The 20,576-nt window shown below is 34.0% G+C and overlaps 1 protein-coding gene across 3 annotated transcripts in view; it reads left to right on the forward strand.

The window, feature by feature from the left end:
• Window positions 1-20,576, forward strand: part of PPFIA1 (PTPRF interacting protein alpha 1) — a 65,781-nt gene that overhangs the window by 30,825 nt on the left and 14,380 nt on the right. For 2 of the 3 annotated variants that reach the window (XM_032225436.1, XM_032225453.1), the window contains 14 exons: window positions 439-518; window positions 632-779; window positions 3,001-3,224; window positions 4,449-4,683; window positions 7,745-7,896; window positions 9,461-9,633; window positions 10,428-10,521; window positions 10,736-10,817; window positions 10,912-11,112; window positions 13,061-13,123; window positions 15,479-15,654; window positions 15,738-15,835; window positions 17,533-17,708; window positions 18,621-18,689. In XM_032225436.1, coding sequence (XP_032081327.1) covers window positions 439-518; window positions 632-779; window positions 3,001-3,224; window positions 4,449-4,683; window positions 7,745-7,896; window positions 9,461-9,633; window positions 10,428-10,521; window positions 10,736-10,817; window positions 10,912-11,112; window positions 13,061-13,123; window positions 15,479-15,654; window positions 15,738-15,835; window positions 17,533-17,708; window positions 18,621-18,689 — 1,971 coding nt within the window. The remainder of the gene's footprint in view (window positions 1-438; window positions 519-631; window positions 780-3,000; window positions 3,225-4,448; window positions 4,684-7,744; window positions 7,897-9,460; window positions 9,634-10,427; window positions 10,522-10,735; window positions 10,818-10,911; window positions 11,113-13,060; window positions 13,124-15,478; window positions 15,655-15,737; window positions 15,836-17,532; window positions 17,709-18,620; window positions 18,690-20,576) is intronic. The other variant, XM_032225444.1, reaches the window with a different exon arrangement.

Here is a 20,576-nt window from a genome sequence, read left to right on the forward strand (position 1 = left end):
CAGCTACAGAGAAGGCCCTCCCCCGGGGGGGGTCACCAGCCGACATTGACCGGCAAATAATATAATTATATTATATTATAATATAAGAATATAGTAGCCCAAACATAATAGTCCATTAAAATTATGTACAAAATGTGAATTGTAATTGTAAGGTTTTTTTTTAAAAAAATATCAAAACTGTAGCTGATTATGGATCTTAACTGATTTGCTTCTCTATTCTTTTTTCAAAACCTGTTTGATGAACCAGTAAATTATTCATAGTTATACTAGCAATAATGAAAGAATGAAGAGTACTTGGGTGATAACACAATATATTTTAATTTTAATTCAAAAGGCATTCAAATTTAAATTTTAGAATTATCTAAAATATTTAGACATGTTTAAAAAAGTATGCACCTATAACATTAAGTTATATGAATAATCTTTTTTTTTCTACAGGATCAGTTGGTAGTAAATATTGAAACTATAAGGACTGAAAATGACCAATTGAGGATCAGACCCCCTGCCCTTCATCATAGGTATAATTATTAGTGAAAATAGTTCTGCATTCAAGATGTGCTAAATTAATTCATTTCACTGTCAACGACTAACTTTAGGACAGTAATTATTAATGCATCTGTTTTCATTTCAGAGGGCCACATTTAGGTAGCGTACCAGATTTTAGATATCCACTGGCACCTTCAGTTATAGCAGACAATCAGACAGATTCCTACAGCACCTCAGTTCTAAGACGTCCACAGAAAGGACGCTTAGCAGCTCTGCGAGATGAGCCTTCAAGGGTAAGTTGGAATTTAAGCAATTAATTTTGAAAATAGTTTAAGCTAGTGTACCATTTTAAATATACTTATTTATTAATTTAACTTCAAGTCACTCTTGTCCCCTATCAACTACATGAAGAAATCTATGCAGTTTTCCAGGTAATGTTTTCAAAAGTAATTTGCCTTTGTTGTCTTCCTAGGGCTAAGAGACTGGCTCAGAATCACTCATTTGGTTTCTTTGCCTGAAGCAGGACTAGGTTTCCCTGCTCCTAGTCTATTGCATTAACCATTAGACTAAACTGGTTCAGTTTATTGAGCCGAAGTGGCATAGTGGTTAGAGTGCAGTACTGCAGGCTATTTCAGCTGACTGTTAGCTACAGTGCGGCAGTTCAAATCTCACTGGCTCAAGGTTGACTCAGCCTTCCATCCTTCCGAGGTGGTTAAATGAGGACCCAGATTGTTGGGGGCAATATGCTGACTCTGTAAACCACTTAGAGAGAGCTATAAAAGCACTATGGAGCGATATATAAGTGCTATTGCTATTGCTATATAAGTCTTCAAAGATTTGCCTGCTTTTTATCTGGTCTAAAACTGCTAATACCATTATGCATAGATGGCTTGGGCTGTTGCGTTTATTGTTTTATATTGGGGAAGGGTGTTTACCCTGAAATATCTTTATTTTAAAGTAAGCAACATTCCATGTAGCTTGTTTTGCTACATGATTGAGAACTATGTATTTCAGGTTCTGTATTTAAATACCTGCATTTGAAGCAGCTGTTATAAGCAAGTCTTGATGCAGGAGGCAGATAGGAATATGAATTGCAAAATATAACCTTAGCAAAAGGACAGTTGTGCAGAGTTCAATGCATGTATATGTTTATATTCATACATTGATTCATGAACTAAATAAGGCTATTCATTACTTAGAATGCATTGTACTAAGTATGCAAAATTAATCTTCATTCAGTCCACCTACAGAAGTAAGATTTATGTGGAATGTTTCCTGTACCCAGCCCCCAGAGTTGGGCAGCTGGTTTTAAATACTTGAATTGGCACTTTGTATGTAGCATTAAACAGATAAGACAGTTGATTTCAGCATTGCTTACTGGGAAACTAGAAACAGAGATATTTTAGTTTACGATGGTTCTCCTCTATCTGCTATTTTGTTTCTTTCATTTATATCCTGCTTTTTCTCCAGGAGCTCAAGGCAGCTTACATAGCACTCTCTCCTACTGTTATTCCACAAGAACAGCCTGGTATGATAGGTTGGGCTGAGACATATAGTGATTGGCCCAAAATCATCCAGTGAGCTTCCATGACTGTGGGTAGAATTGAATCTGATCTCCCAGGTACTAGTCCAACAGCTTCACCAGTGCATCAAAAAGTATTTACATAGAGAATGGATCTAGACTTACTATTTCACAAGTTAAAACTATTTCCCTTTGTGGAATAGAGTCAGACCCAGCCTTGCTCCTGCTAGATGATAGAAAAGGGTTGGTACTTGCAAATTCCCCATTCCCTCCACAGCACCTCCCACATTGTTTTGAAAGACCAGGCTATTTTTAAGTCTCATAGAATTGGAAGAATTACTAAAATTATCCCCCATTTCTGTTGCTCTTAAGTGAAATTTGATTAGGGAAATCTGGATCCAGCCTGTATGATGTGTTCACATAAACTGGGATTCTAATGGATCCTGGTTTATTAAGACCAAGTTGTATGTGTAGTTTATTGAGTAAATCATCTAATTCTACTTGGTTCCTTTCTTTATAGCCTGGTTATAAACTAAAGCTTGTGTTGTCTTATGAATTCTGCCTGATAAAGGAAAAAAAAAACAGGATTGGGGCAATAGTTGATACACTAGGTGTTTCTTAGCAGGATTAACCAAACGGGAATCAAAGGACAGTTTCCACTGGTATATGATTTATTTTCAGTTAAAGAAAGATACTCTAGAATCCTTTGCTATTAGTCTGTATAGATTTACGACATATACAGAAGTTTTTAAATAAGTCTTATTTATTGTTATTTTGTAATGTTGAAATTATATATTTAATTTCTTGGGTTTTGATCATAAAGTATGTCCAATAAGTATAATCTAATAATGTTTGTTTTGCTTTTACTGCATTCTAAATACTGCTGTTGTGATTGATTTCTGCAGCATGTAAGTGAAGTTATACGATCTTTTTTTTTTTTTTTAATGGAAGAGATACTTAATATTACAGCTGTAATCATATATATTAAACAGGTTCAGACTCTTAATGAGCAAGATTGGGAACGTGCACAACAAGCAAGTGTGCTGGCAAATGTTGCGCAAGCTTTTGAGAGTGATGCTGATATCTCAGATGGCGAAGAGGACAGAGAAACTATATTCAGCTCAGTTGATCTCTTATCACCTAGTGGTCAGGCAGATGCCCAGACCTTAGCCATGATGCTTCAGGAACAATTGGATGCCATCAATAAAGAAATTAGGTACAGGATTTATTTTTGTCATTGTTTTTCAGTGTTACATTTAAAGTTTACTAATGGCCTTTTATTCACATAAAAGTAGAAGTCTAGCTTCTCTTCATTGGTTTGACCTGTAGGTGCAACTAAAAATATTAAACCCCATTCTATTGAGGGGAGGGGGATTCCAGAAGAGAGTTGCTGTGTGAAAGAAGGCTTGTCTCCTGGGACTTGCCAAATGTAATTCACTGATAAGACATAACTACAGTGTGCCCTCTTTGCCAGATTTGATGGGGTGGGCAGATATAATTTTGGGGGGGGGGGGGGCGGGCTCAGGTAACCCAGCCCACACCATGAATTTTATTAGAAATATACAAACTAAATTAATATTGTATGGGTTGAAATTGATGAGATGAGTTTTAGCTATCAGTAATTTTTTTTGTGTGTTTTTGCTTACCAATTCATTATACCTAGCATACTGAAAAAAACAGGAAGCTCAAGGCAATGATCTCGGCAAAGAAACTTATTTTCTGTTGGATAGAATTATAAAAGTTTTTAACATGTTTTTCATTTCCCCCAAAATAAGGTTGGGGTTTGAGTAATCCTAACTGGTCTTATTGTAAGAATCTGAATCTGAATAAGCCTTTTTTTAAAAGTGATGTGTTATTAAGAAATGGGATATTAGTTGGTTAGGTTTCATTATGATTTGTAATATAGCATATATAAAGAGATACTACAACTTATTTATCCCAACTAATTCTAATTGTCAGTGAATCTTTAAGAAAAGTAGTTGCTAAGGTGTATTTTTACTAAGTCAATTTAATTATAAATTATTTTTGATATTAATTGATAAATGTATTTATTTATTTATTTAAATGTATTGGCTGTCTAACTCCAATGGACTAGAGTTTGTACAGAATGGAATAATTTCAGTGGTCTTTATTTGAAATTTATGTTTCTATTCCTACAACTATGCCAAGCAATTCTACATAGATCCTAAGATTAATCCTGTAATTCAATAATTTCATATTACATGAAAGTATTACTTAAAGTAATATAACAGATATTGATAAACAAATTCAGCATGTAGATTATTGTTATTTACTTTTGTTTTGTCTCGAGTTTAAATTTGTGTCCTTTCCCAAATTTGCCATTGGGATATAGATACATTTCTATATATGCCAACTGTTGTACTTGCTGGTTGCAGTGTTGCTTTGGTTAAATGAATTGCATCATTTCTTAATTCTTTAGATTGATCCAAGAAGAAAAGGAAAACACTGAGCAAAGAGCAGAGGAGATAGAAAGTCGTGTTGATAGTGGAAGTTTAGACAATCCTGGTCGATTTCGATCAATGAACTCTATCCCGCATCCCTTTCCTAGTGGAAACCTTTCTGGCTCCTCTCCACCAGGTAGTGGGATTTCTACTCCTCGAAGAATGCCACACAGTCCTGCTCGAGAAGTGGACAGACTAGGAATTATGACATTAGTAAGTATTACCTGTTTCATCTTTTCTCTTTCCTCCCCCCTGTAAGAAAATACATCTCTAGTATTTTCCCCATTTTACATGGTGATTATGGCACTGTTTATGAATGGAACTCCTTGGGTTCCCGTAGCGATAAATAAAAAACAGCAAACCCCTAGCCATGATTTCCTATGTTACAAGAAAGTAGTTTTGAAGCACTTCTTTAATCATATTTTATGAAAAAGAGCAAAGAAATTATGTGCTTAAATTAAAACCTGATTGTACATACTCAGAGAGAGAGACATATCAGTTTATAAGTTATGGCCATCTGAACTGCCTTTGTGTCTTGATTATGAAAGGCAAATATTTTTTCATTATGAAATATTGATAGGACTTTAACCTAAGATTTAGCTTATGTTTAGAACTGGTAGCAAATTATATCTAATGAAATGTAATTTATTTTCTTCGACATTACTAGCAGTTTTTCTACAATGTATTTGGGTTGGGTTTTTTTTTAATTAAATCTTTTAAGAATTGAGTTCTACAGGTAGGGAGTGATGGAATTTAGCAACTTGAATGGCCTCATCAAGTTTTGAATTACAGATTTAGCTGTGTTTTGTAAAATGCAATTTGTCCTAAATTCTTTTTCCCTCTTGACAGGGCATGGAATCTAAGTTAGGTTGAACCTAGTTAGTATAAACAACCCTCGATTTAACCACCACAATTAAGCCTAAGAATTCAGTTGGTAAGCGAAACAGTTGTTAAGTTAGTTTTGCCCAATTTTACAATTTTTCTGGCCACAGTTTTTGAGGGAATCACTGCCATTTTAAGTTACTAACACAGTTAAGTGAATTTGGCATACCCAGTTGACTTTGCTTTTTAAAAGATCTCAAAAGGTAAATCAGATGAACCTGGGGCCTACAGCAGTCATAAATATGAGTCAGTTGCCAAGCATCTGAATTTTGATTGCATGACCATGGGGATGCATCAAAGGTTGTAAGTGTGAAAAACGGTGATAAGTCACTTTTTTCAGTGCTGTAATTTTGAATGTTCACTAAATAAACTGTTATAACTGGAGGTCTACCTGTGCTTATATGGAAGGCCTCCAGAATAACAGGAAAATACATTAGATTGTTATCTCGGGAAGCAATAGGAACCACTTCCCCTTCTATTTGAAGAAAGTTACATAAAGGTTTCTATGAAGTTACCAAGAGTTAAGCTTGATTTAATGGAAACTTTATAGCTATTGATTGTCTTGTAAGCGAACTCATAACTTTTCTTGGTTTCTGTATATATGAACTACAACAGTATCTTTGCTTCAGTTTTTATTCTTACAAGATCCCCAAGAATCCTCATACTTATAAAAATGTCTTTTCATTGAAATGTTTAGTTATTAAGGATCTAAGTGTTTTTATGATAAAAATATACTTGTCCTCCAGTTAAAGAATTCTTTCCATTATTTATGAAGATTACCAAGATTGATTATATTTATACTAGTCGGTAACGGAAAAAAAACCCTACAAATTATAGGCATGCTTTTTAGGACTCGGGCATTTTATGGTTATTATAAAGATTTAATCAAAAAACTAAGTACATATTTTACTTCACTTTAATGGTAGAATAATGGTAATGGTAGTATGTTATGCTAATTCTTTTTAAATTACAATTATCTACCAATTTGCTTTATTTTACTTTCTCTTCTTTGCATGCATCTGTCAGCCTAGTGATTTAAGGAAACACCATAGAAAGGTAAACCTTCAACAGCAGACTTATGTTGAATCTAGTATTATACAATTGTTTACATGCAGTGTGTGTATGTGTGAAATACCTTGATCAATATGACCACTGTAGGAATATTATGTGAATTATTTCTATATGTCCATCTTTGCTGTTTGCTTATTCTCCAGATACATACATTCCACTAAGCTTTTCTTCATTCAAAAGCAGAGAGAGAAACTGGATAGTGTACTTATATGCTCTTCAGAGAACAAAATAATTTAAAAGGCACTGTGTAGGCTGAAACCTTAACTGTAGAGTAAGGATTTTCGTACATTCCATTTCTCTGCTTTAGATTCCTTTAAAAGAGCAATGGCAGCATCATGTTATCTAACCTCTGAATCAAAACCAAATCTGAAACCAAATCAGATTTTAGTAAGTATTACTAAAATGAAATGGAATCACTTTGACCTTTACATATAGCTATGTTTGAATTCAATCTAGAGAATGATTGGGTAGTTGAAAGTCTGCATTTCAGATTATAGTACAGTGGTGGCAAACCTCTTTAGCACAGAGTGCCCAAACTGGAAAGTGTGCACCAGAGCACCGGAAGCCCGATGACCAGCTGGCCAATGCGCCTGCGCGCTTTGCAAACCCAACAACCAGCTGGCTGAGCTGGGGCGACGATGCACATTTCCACAGAGAAGGCTCGTCATGCCAACTCTGACACATGTGCCATAAGTTTGCCATCAGAGTTATAGTATATTTCACTTTAACTCTTCTTTTTCTGATTTCTTTGGGCTGGCTGTAGAAACATGGTATCTAATTTTGTATCCCTTCTTATTGTATACTCCGTTGAAAATATCTTGTTTTTTAGCTTCAGAAACCTTCAGATCACTTGAATTCCTGAAAGATTAAAAATAAATGTAATAGTGATGCACTCAATGGTGACTGGGAAAAAATCAGTATAAACATTTCAACATTATTTCCTTAAAAAGGTCTTACTTCAAATCTCTAAATTTCTGTTTTATGGAAAGTTTTAAGAAAAAGAAATGTGGTAAAACACTCTTTTGAATTCTACCTATTAATTTCAGTAAGTCACTTCAGCTCTTCCAAAAGCAATTTCAAATTTATATAGTTCAATTGCAAGATAGATTGTTCCTTGTACATTATCATGCCTACTTATGATAAAAAAAATATAAACACGTCTTATTTGTATAGCTTTGTTGAGTCAGATAATTTATCTAATCACCTATGGAAAGAGCAACTTCTGAAGCAAAGAAATTTGTAATGGTTAAAATTTGCTACTGGTCTGTTTTCACATCTTAATTTAAGATACAAGACATACTTAAGTTGCATTCTTTCTTAGTCTCCAGTTTCTAGAGAAGAAATTAGAGACGACAAGGCTACAATAAAATGTGAGACCTCACCACCATCTTCACCTCGATCACTGCATTTGGATAAATCTTATAAAGGAGCTTTGCATACAATGAGCCAGGAAGATATAAGAGATGTTCGAAAGTAAGTGTTTTGAATAAAGATAGAGATCTGTATCAGAAACAACTTTGTATGATTATATCATTTGTTTCTTTGGCCTCCAACGACCAGTTTACATTGCTGCCTGTATTCTAAATGTTCTCTTTATCACTGGTCTTTTTTAAAAATCTCTTTTGCCCATTTGTGCAAGCTTTTACTTCTGTTGGCAGTTTGTCTTCTAGAATACGCGAGATATTTTTTGAGGCATTGTACCCTCTCGCTCCCAGTATCACTGCTCTTCCCTTTTCTGTATTAACATAATACTTTGTTCTCACATTCTTTGATAAGATAGAAAACATGTGTTTTTTTATTTGTGGCAAATTTCATAATTTCCATGACTTTCAGATATCAAACTAATGCTAAGCACAGTAGTAGGGGGGAACTCCCGTTCAATTGAGCGCTGACTTGGAGCGTTTCTGTTTATTTAAAATTAATCGTAAGATCTAAATTAGTGGTGGGATATGACCTGCTGGAGCACCAGGTACTATTCTGGTACGGTGCTCCTGAGGGCCCTCCCTCCTTACCTGTATTTGAGCTGATCGGGGATTCCGCGCACGCACACAGAGCGTACGGCTGCTGCGTGACGCTCCGCCCAGCAGCTGTAAGTACAGCTGCTTGGTAAGTACGTGCATGCATGTGGTGGACGCCCAGCCCCACTGCACCGTACCAGTTGCAACGGGATCCAGAACCCACCACTGATCTAAATTGATTCTTAATAAAACATTTAAATTTAAGCAGCTTTGGGAACGAATAATTGCAGCATTGCATCCTTTTGTGTTAACTTCCCATTTTGATGGCTTTACCAGTTCAAAAACAGAAGAGGATAATTGTAGAATCATATCTGGAAGTTTTTTGACTATGGAAATTACATCTGAAAGTGGTTATAGTAGTCTTGCTTTGCTAGTAGTCTTATTCCATCTAATTTTCAGTTTTGCTTGATTCACATATTGAAGTTGACACTTTGCAGCTTCGCTGGGGTTTTTTGTGTTAACATAATTCTACTTAATAGCAGTTTAGTAAATAGATTGGGTTTGATTATATTATAAATTAATTAGGGGTCTTTGTTAGCACCAAAACAGTCTAAAAATGTTTTAATAATGACAGTAGCAAACTGCAGAGGAATAGCAAAATATATCATAATTTTCCATAACTATTTAAAATACAATTAACTGGAAGAATCCACAGTAGTAATTATAGTTATTTATATCAATGGATTCTCTATTTATATATTTCTTTTAGATTTTTAAAATGTTAAAAATGGTAGACATTCAGGCGATGTTATAACCGATTGCTTTCAAATTTATGTGGAAATTTTCTTTTAAAAATCCTATTTTGTTTTTAATAAACATCAAATCAATTTACTTTAAAATTAATTAAATTAATTAAAAACATATGGTCTTCATTTATACTTCCTTTGCACTCAAACCATTAAATGACTGTGTCATTTAAATATATTTGTATTTATTACTTACTAGCTGAATGATCCTGGAGCAGAGTAGGCATGGGTAATGAATACTTTAGAATTGGCTTAACAATTTCTGTCCTACAGTTCCACAGGCTCTCAAGATGGACAAGTAAGCAATCCCAGTAGCAGTAATAGCAGTCAAGATTCCCTCCACAAAGCTCCTAAAAAGAAGGGGATCAAATCCTCAATTGGCCGCCTGTTTGGTAAGAAAGAAAAAGGTCGATCTGGACAGATGAATAAGGAGCTCTTGGGACAAGGTTGGTATATTACTAACCCAAAATATAAAGTTGAATAAATGCTAGGATTACTATTATACAAAGTACCTATTTGTAATATGTGAAGTAAAAAATAATAATCAATTTCTCGCAAAAGACAGTTGTTTTGTAGAGTCTACATTATTCAAATTAGCAGAACCTAATAATAAATAATTATTAGCTATAAATAATACAGTTAACTCTCCTACTGATACTGATAATTATAAAGGCTATTTCTTAGATATGTACCAAAGTCATGGTTCACAGGCAGTTAATAACCATATGATTTTATATGAAAGTACTAATTTTTGTGATATTAGTTTGGGTACATATCTTTTATGGTCTGAATGTTCCATAACATTTTATACTTGAGCTGCTCTAATTCAAGGGTCCTCTCATATATGCAATACTCACAGCAAAGCTGTCTCCTATATTTGAACATATTTGTACATATTAGGGAAGACTCTTCAAGTGGCCCTGCCAGATCTTTAGGAGGGTACAGTTACTTTAGGTTAAAGGGCTACATTTCATTGAGTGTTCCTAAAATGAAGTATGTATTTGAATTTATTTATTTGAATGCTCCCCAACAATATAGGTAGCATTAATAGTCAACATATGAATTAAATTCATTAATAATATGAATTTTAAAGTCATTAAATAATTAGGATAGCAGTGCATTGATTGCTGGGCAGCAGACATAATGATAGAGATGTGCCATTCCCCTTTGTATGTATATCTAACACTAATTCAGAAACATTGGAGAAAATATTTCTCACTGCAATTCTTGTTTCTTACAGTTAGTGCATTAGAAGCAGAAAGTTCAACTCAGGATGGTTTGGGGCTTGGAAAACTTGGAGGACAAGCAGAAAAGAATAGAAAACTGCAGAAAAAGTAAGTTCCAATATATTAAGGAAACTTAGGTTGGAAACTTGTCCTTCATGACTTATTTGACTTTTAAAGGAAAAGATGTTACAGTTCTATTCAACTCAGGTAATTTGCAGCTTCCAATGATGTCTAATAAATTTAAGAAGAAGAATGAAAGAAGAAAGATTATAGAGGGCAACAGTGAAGCAAATATATTAATGTATGTTGCTCATTTTCTTAGGCATGAACTTCTTGAAGAAGCTCGGAGGCAGGGTCTGCCTTTTGCTCAGTGGGATGGCCCCACGGTGGTTGTCTGGCTAGAGGTAAGAAATGTTTTCAATTCAACATAATAATGCCTTTAATTTGCAACGTTAAAGTAATTATGTACCTTATTGCAATTTTGTATTTATTTTTCAGTTGTGGGTTGGGATGCCTGCTTGGTATGTGGCTGCTTGCCGTGCAAATGTGAAAAGTGGTGCTATAATGTCAGCCTTGTCTGATACTGAAATACAGCGTGAAATTGGAATCAGTAATCCTTTACATAGGTTAAAACTGAGACTTGCCATACAAGAAATTATGTCACTAACAAGTCCATCGGCTCCTCCTACATCAAGAACGGTAAGAGAACTTGAACAATGCCCTAAAGAGATTTATCAGACTTTCTATACATTCACGTTTGTTATTGGGCATAAGCTATTCTCTTGAATAAGGAGATGCTCTTGAGAGAAAAAATAGAGGAGTTATGAGAACATTAAGAAGAAAATGATAAGAAATAAACTTTTTAAATAAATCTGTAATAACTTGTTAGTTTTTCATAAGCTACTTATAATTTAAAAGCTGACATACAATTTCTCTGGTGAACAATGCCATTGAAGTACTTTGAAAGTGAAGTAGCAGGCAGTCCTCCAACTTAGTTCTAAAGAAAGGATTGCAACCTGGTTTGTCTTTGTAGTAAAAAACATTGTAGTAATGTTTAGGGTATGTTGCAGGGGAGAGAGGTTTGTTTTAAAAACAGTCCTCTGGGATTGGGCGGCCTATAAATTCAATAAATGAAATGAAATGATAATACAGTGAAGGAGTGAAGCTTACTTTTGGCTACTGAGACCAACCAGTGGTTATGGAACTTAGCTTTAAATTTCTACTGACCTGAATCCAGAAGAGTCTGGATTCAGTGGAACTGTGCCTACTGTAGTTTTTCTGTCATGTGTTCACCTTCTTTGCCACAAATCTGTTCCTGAAGATCAATAGGTTTTCTACAATGATGCAGGATGAGATAGGCAGGACAGAAAAAAGTGAGAGAAATTTAACAGAAATTTTAATTTCTCAGGAAATTAAAAGTCTCTTTTCTGCTCATGCAAGACATGTGGATTAGCCAAAATCACCTAGATGCTAAATATTTGCATATCAGTACTTTGATAAAGCAATCGGTCCTTTGATAAAGCAATTGATACTTTGATAAAGTTACAGTTCTGTCCAAGTAATATTCTAGTAAGCAAGGGCCACCATTGGTAAATTTCAATTAGATACATTTCATAGTACATTTAGTCTAGTATATTTTGCCCAGTACATTTTAATTTCATTTTATTTGTAATGATCACTGTGTGATTAGCATCAGCAAATTCAATTGGAACTAGATGAAAACTGTAATGTGGATATGCATCCAGATCTGAATTGGAATTTATTCTGGCTGCATATATGCATCTCCCTTCTAGCAATTAAGGGCTAGCATAGCTTTCCCTAATCATATTTCTTCCAAAACTGTTGGACTACAATTTCTTCATTTCCCAGCTAACATTGCTAATAGTTAGACTAACTTGATATTTTGAGAACTGTAATTTGGATGATAGGATTTAAGATGACTGTTCCTCTTATGAAAATAACTATGGATAAAGACTGATTTGAAAGAAAATTGGAAAACAATCAATTAAAGAATAATTGGATTTTAAAAGCCAACTTCTCAATTGTAAAGTGATTAATGTAAAATGTCAAATAATGGCTTATTGGTACATAATTAAATCTTGAACTTGCATGTTATACTTACTTTTTGATTTGTAATAAAATATGTTATGTTTGTGTTCTACTACCAGTAATAAAATGTGGTTTGTATTTGTTCTTAAATCCAGGTTACAAATCACAATTTTGTTGTTAGAGTATTACTATAAGATAGAAAATATGGTATGAATGTGCACAAGAAGGCTTGCTAAAGTACTATATCTTATTTTTCCGGATGAGAAAATAGATATTTGTGGCAAATAACTTAAAAGCAACCGAAGCACTCTCCAAAATCTAATTGAAATACTCAGTGTAAATATCATGTCTGGAAGTCTAATGTAGCAATTGTATTTATTACAATTATATTTAAATATAATTTCGTATGTAATAGAGATAAATGTATTACCTGTGGGGCTTGCTTTTCACATGAGCTTATATTTAATAGTCTTGAAACTTGCTTTTGCCCATGCCTGCTCCTTAAACACACCTGTTGCTTATATATTCTGCAACCTTTCCTCTTTGTTACTGCTTTCCTTTCATTGGATGTGATTGGTTCACTATGGGGTCATTTTAGACTACAGGAAATGTCTGGGTAACGCATGAAGAAATGGAAAATCTTACATCTACACCACAAACGGTTAGTTGTGGAAGTGCTCCTACTTCTTGATTGCTTGAATCATGTACATCTGGAAAAATAGAAATATTAATATAACTAGATTCTTAATTATGATTGATTTTTAATAACTAACCCACTTATCAGCCATGCTGTAAAATGTTTTTCCACCAAGGTCATTGTGTAGGTGAGGAGAGAATAGAACATTTGCCTCTGTATATTGTTATTTCAAAGAAGATCAATGCATTAATTTTATATGAGATGCCACTACTTAAAATTTTCTTTGAGTTTTTATATAGAGGCTACTTCTTGTGTGGAAAAATAAAGCAGTATATGGTTTATCAGTTTTCCTGAAGGTATAAATATATTAAGAGAGATGCATATATGCACAATTTGAGATGCATGGTTCTTTTTATCTTGAAATAGCATGTTGCTTTTTTCATTACTGAAATATGACCACAATCCAGGAGAATAATTTTACACTCAAAAATATTTACTCTTTGGGGATATATAAGTACATGCAGCGATAAATTGTCTATTGAGAATAATTTTATATTCATTTACATGGTTATTTAGTTCCTTTATGCCCTGGATTGTGGTCATTACCTTGTGTTTACTTAACTTACTAAACTTATAAATACTAACATCTGTATGTCCTTTTACTTTTTCTAATTACCTAACGTCAGGAAGATGAGGAAGGAAGCTGGGCTCAGGTTGGAGACTTTTCTTTTACATGTTTAAACTTTAGCTAAAATTTATTAAATCATAAAATCTAATTTTCAGTGCTTATTTATATATTTAACAGAAACACATCTATCAGTTTTTCTTCAGAATAATTCTTACTTAAATATATTCAAAATAATTTTTGAAATTTTGACTTCAGAAATTGACCTTTATTTATTAAATTTGCTTGTTGCCCATCTCGCTGCAAAGTGATTCTGGTTGGCTAACCATATTAAAAACAATAAATTTAAATGTTTATATATATAAGGTTTATGGGTTTATTGTTTAATGTTGTAAGCCATCCAGAATTGCCTCACATTGAGACATTCTGCCTCCTGATGTTTAACTGACAGGTGTTGATTTTTTTAAAAAAATCTGCAAAAGTTATAAAATTGAATTGAATTGTAAGCTGCCCAGAGTCATTGACTGAGATGGGTGGCTATAGAAATTGAATAAATAAATCAACATGTATTCTTAAGATTGGGAGTTGAGATTATATAAATAGTTAGAATTTTCAGACTCAGAAGACGTTAGGCTTCTTTTAATAATAGCTTCTACTTATTTTTTAATAATATGTACATGTGAGTGGTCCTATACTGTCTACTGTGGCAAATATATGAAATATGAAAAGCTAATGCATATTTCTAGGTAGGAATAAATGCATATTAGAGAATTACTCCTGTTTGATATGATCTCAAAGGATATGGATGAAGATTATATATATTCATCTCCCATGTATACTTCACCTGTTTTTTTAGTGAACACCAGATAAATAAAAAAGATATAAATTTTATATCTTTTTTATTTATTTTGCCATGAATGCAACTTTCTGTGTTGACTTTTGGTAAATGCAGTAAAACTCTTTTGTAAATACAATATAATAGCAGAGTTGGAAGGGACCTTGGAGGTCTTCTAGTCCAACCCCCTGCCTAGGCAGGAAACCCTATACCATTCCAGAAAAATGGCTATCCAACATCTTCTTAAAGACTTGCAGTGTTGGGGCATTCACAACTTCTGGAGGCAAGTTGTTCCACTGATTAATTGTTCTAACTGTCAGGAAATTTCTCCTCAGTTCTAAGTTGCTTCTCTCCTTGATTAGTTTCCACCCATTGCTTCTTGTTCTACCCTCAGGTGCCTTGAAGAATAGTTTGACTCCCTCTTCTTTGTGGCAACTCCTGAGATATTGGAACACTGCTATCATGTCTCCCCTAGTTCTTCTTTTCATTAAACTAGACATACCCAGTTCCTGCAATTGTTCTTCTTATGTTTTAGTCTCCAGTCCCCTAATCATCTTTGTTGCTCTTCTCTGCACTCTTTCTAGAGTCTCCACATCTTTTCTACATCGTGGTGACCAAAACTGAATATATTTTTGATCTGTTGAAGCGTCTAGGTGAACGGAGAAGCAGTCTTTTTCAGTTTTTCCCTCCACTCCCATGAATCATCTAAAATATGCTTTGGAGATTGCTTCCTTAACTACTAGTATGCTAGGAGGTATAGGGGATTAAAAACTAGAACCGTTAACATATTTTATCCTGTTAGAAAAACAAGACTCTGCTTAGAGCAGTTTTTATCAATAGAAAAAAATTCTGGATTCAGCCCCCAATTTATGTATAAAAGCTCCTTATTTCAAATAACCCTTTGCTTTATTTTTTATAGACTTTAGCCTATGGTGATATGAACCACGAATGGATTGGCAATGAATGGCTTCCTAGTTTGGGGCTTCCTCAGTATCGCAGTTATTTTATGGAATGTCTTGTTGATGCTAGAATGCTGGACCATTTAACTAAAAAAGATCTTCGTGGTCAACTTAAAATGGTAGACAGTTTTCACAGGTGAATATATTTAAAATAGTAATTACTAATAAACATTTCAATTGCCGTGCTTAATCTCTCTTTTTTTAAAAATACTTTTAAAGAAATAGCTTCCAGTGTGGCATTATGTGTCTCCGAAGATTAAATTATGATCGGAAAGAACTTGAAAGAAGAAGAGAAGGAAGCCTGAATGAAATTAAAGGTAGACTTTTGCTTTTCTGGCTTTGATACTGTTAATAATTTATTAAATGTTCAAACTTTAGAGCCAAACCACTTTAGCATAACAGTTAAGACGCTTCCCTAGAGAACAGGTGATTGAATTCTGATCTTCTCTTAGGCATAGTAATTGGTTGAGTGACCCTGGACTAATCCTTGTTTTAGTGCCCAACTATTTTCACAGGATGATTGTTTTGGGGGAAGCACTATGTAGAGTATGCTGTCCAGAGTCATAGGAAATAAATCAGAGGTGGTATTCAGCCAGTTCTCTCCAGTTTGGTCGAACTGGTAGCGATGGCTGTGGGGGGCTCTGCCCACTTGCCCCGATGTAATGCGCGAGCAGTGCGCATGCACAGAAGGTAGTGTGCAGATGCGATGTGAGTGAAGTGAGCACGTGCTCACATTTGCGAACCGGTAGGAAAGGTAAGTGAATCCCACCGCTGAAATAAATGTGATAAATATAATAATACAGTTACCTTAATTCAATTGTTTTCCATTGACTAAAAGACTGCATAGTTGTAAATATTCTCAAAGATACTTCTTAGGTTTTACGTAGGATTAACATAAGATGCCTACCTTCTTATTGATCTTATGTTCAATTTTTTTAACCAAGCAATAGCATTATATAATTTCTTTGTTCTTAAGATGTTTATATTAAGCAGATTGACAGACAATAAACTAAAAAGTAATTCAGGCATATTAATGGTGTCTAATACATCCTGAACAATGAAACTTGTCTTCCTCAACTTACCAGTTTTCAGAAAGCTTTTTATGTAGCAATCAGTGCAGCTCAGGTGTAGAGTCAGAAAGAGGATTAATACATCCATGGAGTTCCTATATTTTAAATAACCTTGCCTTCCCTTATGCTTTATTTAGTGGCTTCATTCATCTAGTCTACAAAGCTAGGATTTTATTCCTGCACATAATAATAATCCACAATAGCTGGCTTCACACATTATGCTAAACTCAAACAAGGCTTAGCATGATTGATGAACCATGATTTAATATATGTAAAATGAGCACAAGCTGAACCCTTTAAAAAATTAGTCTACAAAAACTATTAGCAGTACTGTAGTGCAGTTAATAAAACTTGGAGAATGTATCAGTTATAACTGTTTTTGTCATCTTATTAAAATGCAAGTAAGTCTATAAGAAATACTGGTAAAACATTAAAATAACTATAATGTACTAACACCAAAACATTTAAGTGAATTCATTCCTTAAGTATTTTTACTCCTATTTGAACTACAAATTCTGTAAAATAAATTATATACCTTATGAGCAGAAAGTCCAAATGTAGAAAACTATTTTTTCTGAGCTTTGATATTCAGTAGAACAATAACCCATCTATCCATTTAGCCATTCTCCCTGTAAATGTTGGGCTTTCATTCACATTACTGGTAAAACCTATTAAGATTGTTCCACTGGAAGAAAGAAAAGAGCTAGTTTTGCCATCTCTTCCCTCTATAACTTCATGTGGTTCTGCAAATTTGCTTTGGGGGTTCAGGAAAGTTTATGCAACAATGTGGGAGTACCAGAAGGGGAAATCAGTGAAGACAGCTGGAGATTCCACTGAATCTTGTATCATTGAATAGTATAGAAAGCTGAATCCATCCATTAATCTTTGGCAAGTACAAATGATCAATTATTTTATGACTTAAATATTTATTTATTTTTATATAGATGTCCTTGTTTGGAGCAATGAGAGGATGATTCACTGGGTGGTATCAATTGGCCTTAAAGAATATGCAAATAACCTTATAGAAAGTGGAGTTCATGGTGCACTTCTGGCCTTAGATGAAACTTTTGATCACAATGCATTAGCTCTTTCTTTACAAATACCCACTCAGAATACGCAGGTAATTATAATAATATCACTTGATATGTTTTTATTCATAAGGCATTTTGGAACTTTATAAGATTTAATGTGAAGCAATGAGAATTTTTTTGATTAACTATTTAACTTTTCATACTATAATATGACATGCCTGAACTTTACTTTTATTATTAGAAGATTATTAAAAGAGCCGAGGTGGCGCAGTTAAATGCAGCACTGCAGGCTACTTCAGCTGACTGCAGTTCTGCAGTTTGGCTGTTCAAATCTCAGGGTTGACTCAGCCTTCCATCCTTCCGAGGTGGGTAAAATGAGGACCCAGATTGTTGTTGGGGGCAATATGCTGACTCTGTAAACCGCTTAGAGAAGGCTGAAAGCTCTATGAAGCGGTATATAAGTCTAACTGCTATTGCTATTGCTACTGTGTTTTATCTGAAAGCTGTGACAGTCAGAAAGCAAAGCAGATTCACTGATGGTAACAATTTTAAATCATAAAACTATTTAAATATGTAAATAGCTGTAAATTGTAGAATTGCAAACAGATATTTTGGTTATCATGGTCAGTACCTGCTCAATGCAGAAACCCCAACTAAATAATCTAATTACATATCTGGTTAATTTCTGCTTCTATCCAGTGAAGGGAAGTTTACTAACTTTTGGCTAATTGGTTGCACTTGTCAACAGTAATTGTTAGATATTTTTCCAGTTTGCAATTTAAACCCATTTTGCGTTTGGCATTCTGAAAAGAGAGAAAACAAGTCTTGACTTTTTATATTCTTTCTTTTATATTCTTTGAAGTATTTTAAAAACGATGAAAATCCAGGAAAATGCTATTTTGTTTGGACATTAAATCATATACATTTTGTAAATCTAAATTCTGAAAGTGTAGCTCAAATGTTTGAAATATTTTTAAGTTTTGTAATTATTTTTAATTTAGGCTCGTGCTGTCTTGGAGAGGGAATTTAATAATCTTCTTGTGATGGGTACGGACAGAAAGTTTGAAGAGGTAAGATTAATTTTATGAGTCTATCCAGCCTATTATTATTTATATGGGCAGCCAAAATAATCTGCATCAAATCTTTCTTTACAGAAAGATTTTGAAGTATGTGACACCCTATTCACTGCAGAAAGACATACTACCGGTAATAAAGTTTTCATATAACTAATGGTCCATTTTTGTTCTTTCTGCTATTATAGCGCCCAAAATTAATACTACATACAAATTGCAGGCAAAATGACTCATTGTGATCAAAGATAACTTGTTTCCTTTATTTTAAAGAAGTTTTTATATAATATCCTTTCTTCACTACATGTTCAATATCACTTTATCTTCAAGATTTTCCATTGTTCTGTTATTTCTATAAATGCATTCAAATTTTCATTTCATTAGCTACAAACAGATTTCAATTCTGAGCAAATTTTTTGAGAGAAGAAAAGAAGCAGCAGTAGTTCCTCAAGATTTCATACTGTCTATCTCATGCTGCTTTGACTAAACACCAATTGCTCAAACTCTGGGGTCATGCTTTTGATTCAGCCATAAAACTGTATCAGTTCTATAATCTAAGAAAGTGAGGCTATTGGAAAAATGTTACACAAGTGGTATAAAATAGAAATTGATATGAAGATCCAAGTAAAACTCTTCTTCAAACTTAATCTATGACAATCCTGGTAGCAACATTTACTTTGTATTTTTTTTACCACCCTAATGTCCACATCTTCCTTAGTTGAGCTATTTACAAAGGTTGAGGAATGAGTAGAAATCTCAAATAATAGCAGTAACCAGTTTTGCAGATAAAATCAGTCACAATATCATGATTGTTGATCCCATAATTTTTAAAAGAAGCAAAGGCAGAACACTTCATTATCCCATCTGTGATATTGTAAGTGCTGGTATGCCACCCATAGAGATCAAGTTTGGTAGCAAAAAACAGAAAACTGATTTAGCATATGATCTGGTAATTCTATTTTTGGTTACTGTTTATGAGACTAGATAAAAAAATAATGGTTCACTTAAGTACTAAGATATAGAGCAATAAATCACAGGTCTGCGACTAAAAAGCTGTTTGATTATTTTCATCTAATTTCCATGTATTTTGGTGTGCTGAAAATAAGTAAAATATTGAAAAAACTCCTAAACATCATGATTTGCCACAACATGCAAAATTGCCTTCAAATTTATCATTTTTTTAAAAAAAAATTGGTATTTTTTTATATTATGGGTTTTTAACCAAATTTAAAGTCCAGATTACTATTAATTAATTAACATGTGCATTTAAGATATAAAATGCCAAAAATACCTTAAAGGGTTTGTCTGAGTTATGTAAAAAAATATAGCACTGTAAATCTCATGGTCAGCAACATATACATAAGCTAAGCAAGTTTTAAATCTGTACTTCTAACGGTAGAAGGGGTTAATCTTTCCTGAAGAATCCAGTGGGAGGGAGACACAGGGCAGATAGCAGCATCTCCGGTCAGTGCAGGGGGCGTGGCCAGCACTGTGACGTCTTGTGTACAGACACAGAGCTGCGCTCTCCAGCATGCCACACTTGTGCACAAATCATCTGATTCTTGGTTCTAGGCTGTTCACACTTTTTCATCGCAATTCATGTTAGCTCGTCATTCTTCAACCGTTATGTTATGGCTCCACGAAAGTGTATTAATACGCCAGACAGTTTCTGTTTCATCTGTGGTGAATATACAGTGTTGAAGCAACAGCAGAATATTACCGTATTTTCACCCATATAACCCGCGAGTTATATGCGGTTTTTTTACAAGCACAGCAACCCCCCCGCGCGGGGTATAAAAGTGGGCGGGGTATACGGAAAATATTTTACACAGATTAACTACGTTAAAGGGAGAGCTTGGGAGTTCGAGGAATTGGGAGGCAGCTTTA

The sequence above is a fragment of the Thamnophis elegans genome, chromosome 1 (genome assembly GCF_009769535.1).
Source record: "Thamnophis elegans isolate rThaEle1 chromosome 1, rThaEle1.pri, whole genome shotgun sequence".
NCBI classification, from domain to species: domain Eukaryota; kingdom Metazoa; phylum Chordata; class Lepidosauria; order Squamata; family Colubridae; genus Thamnophis; species Thamnophis elegans.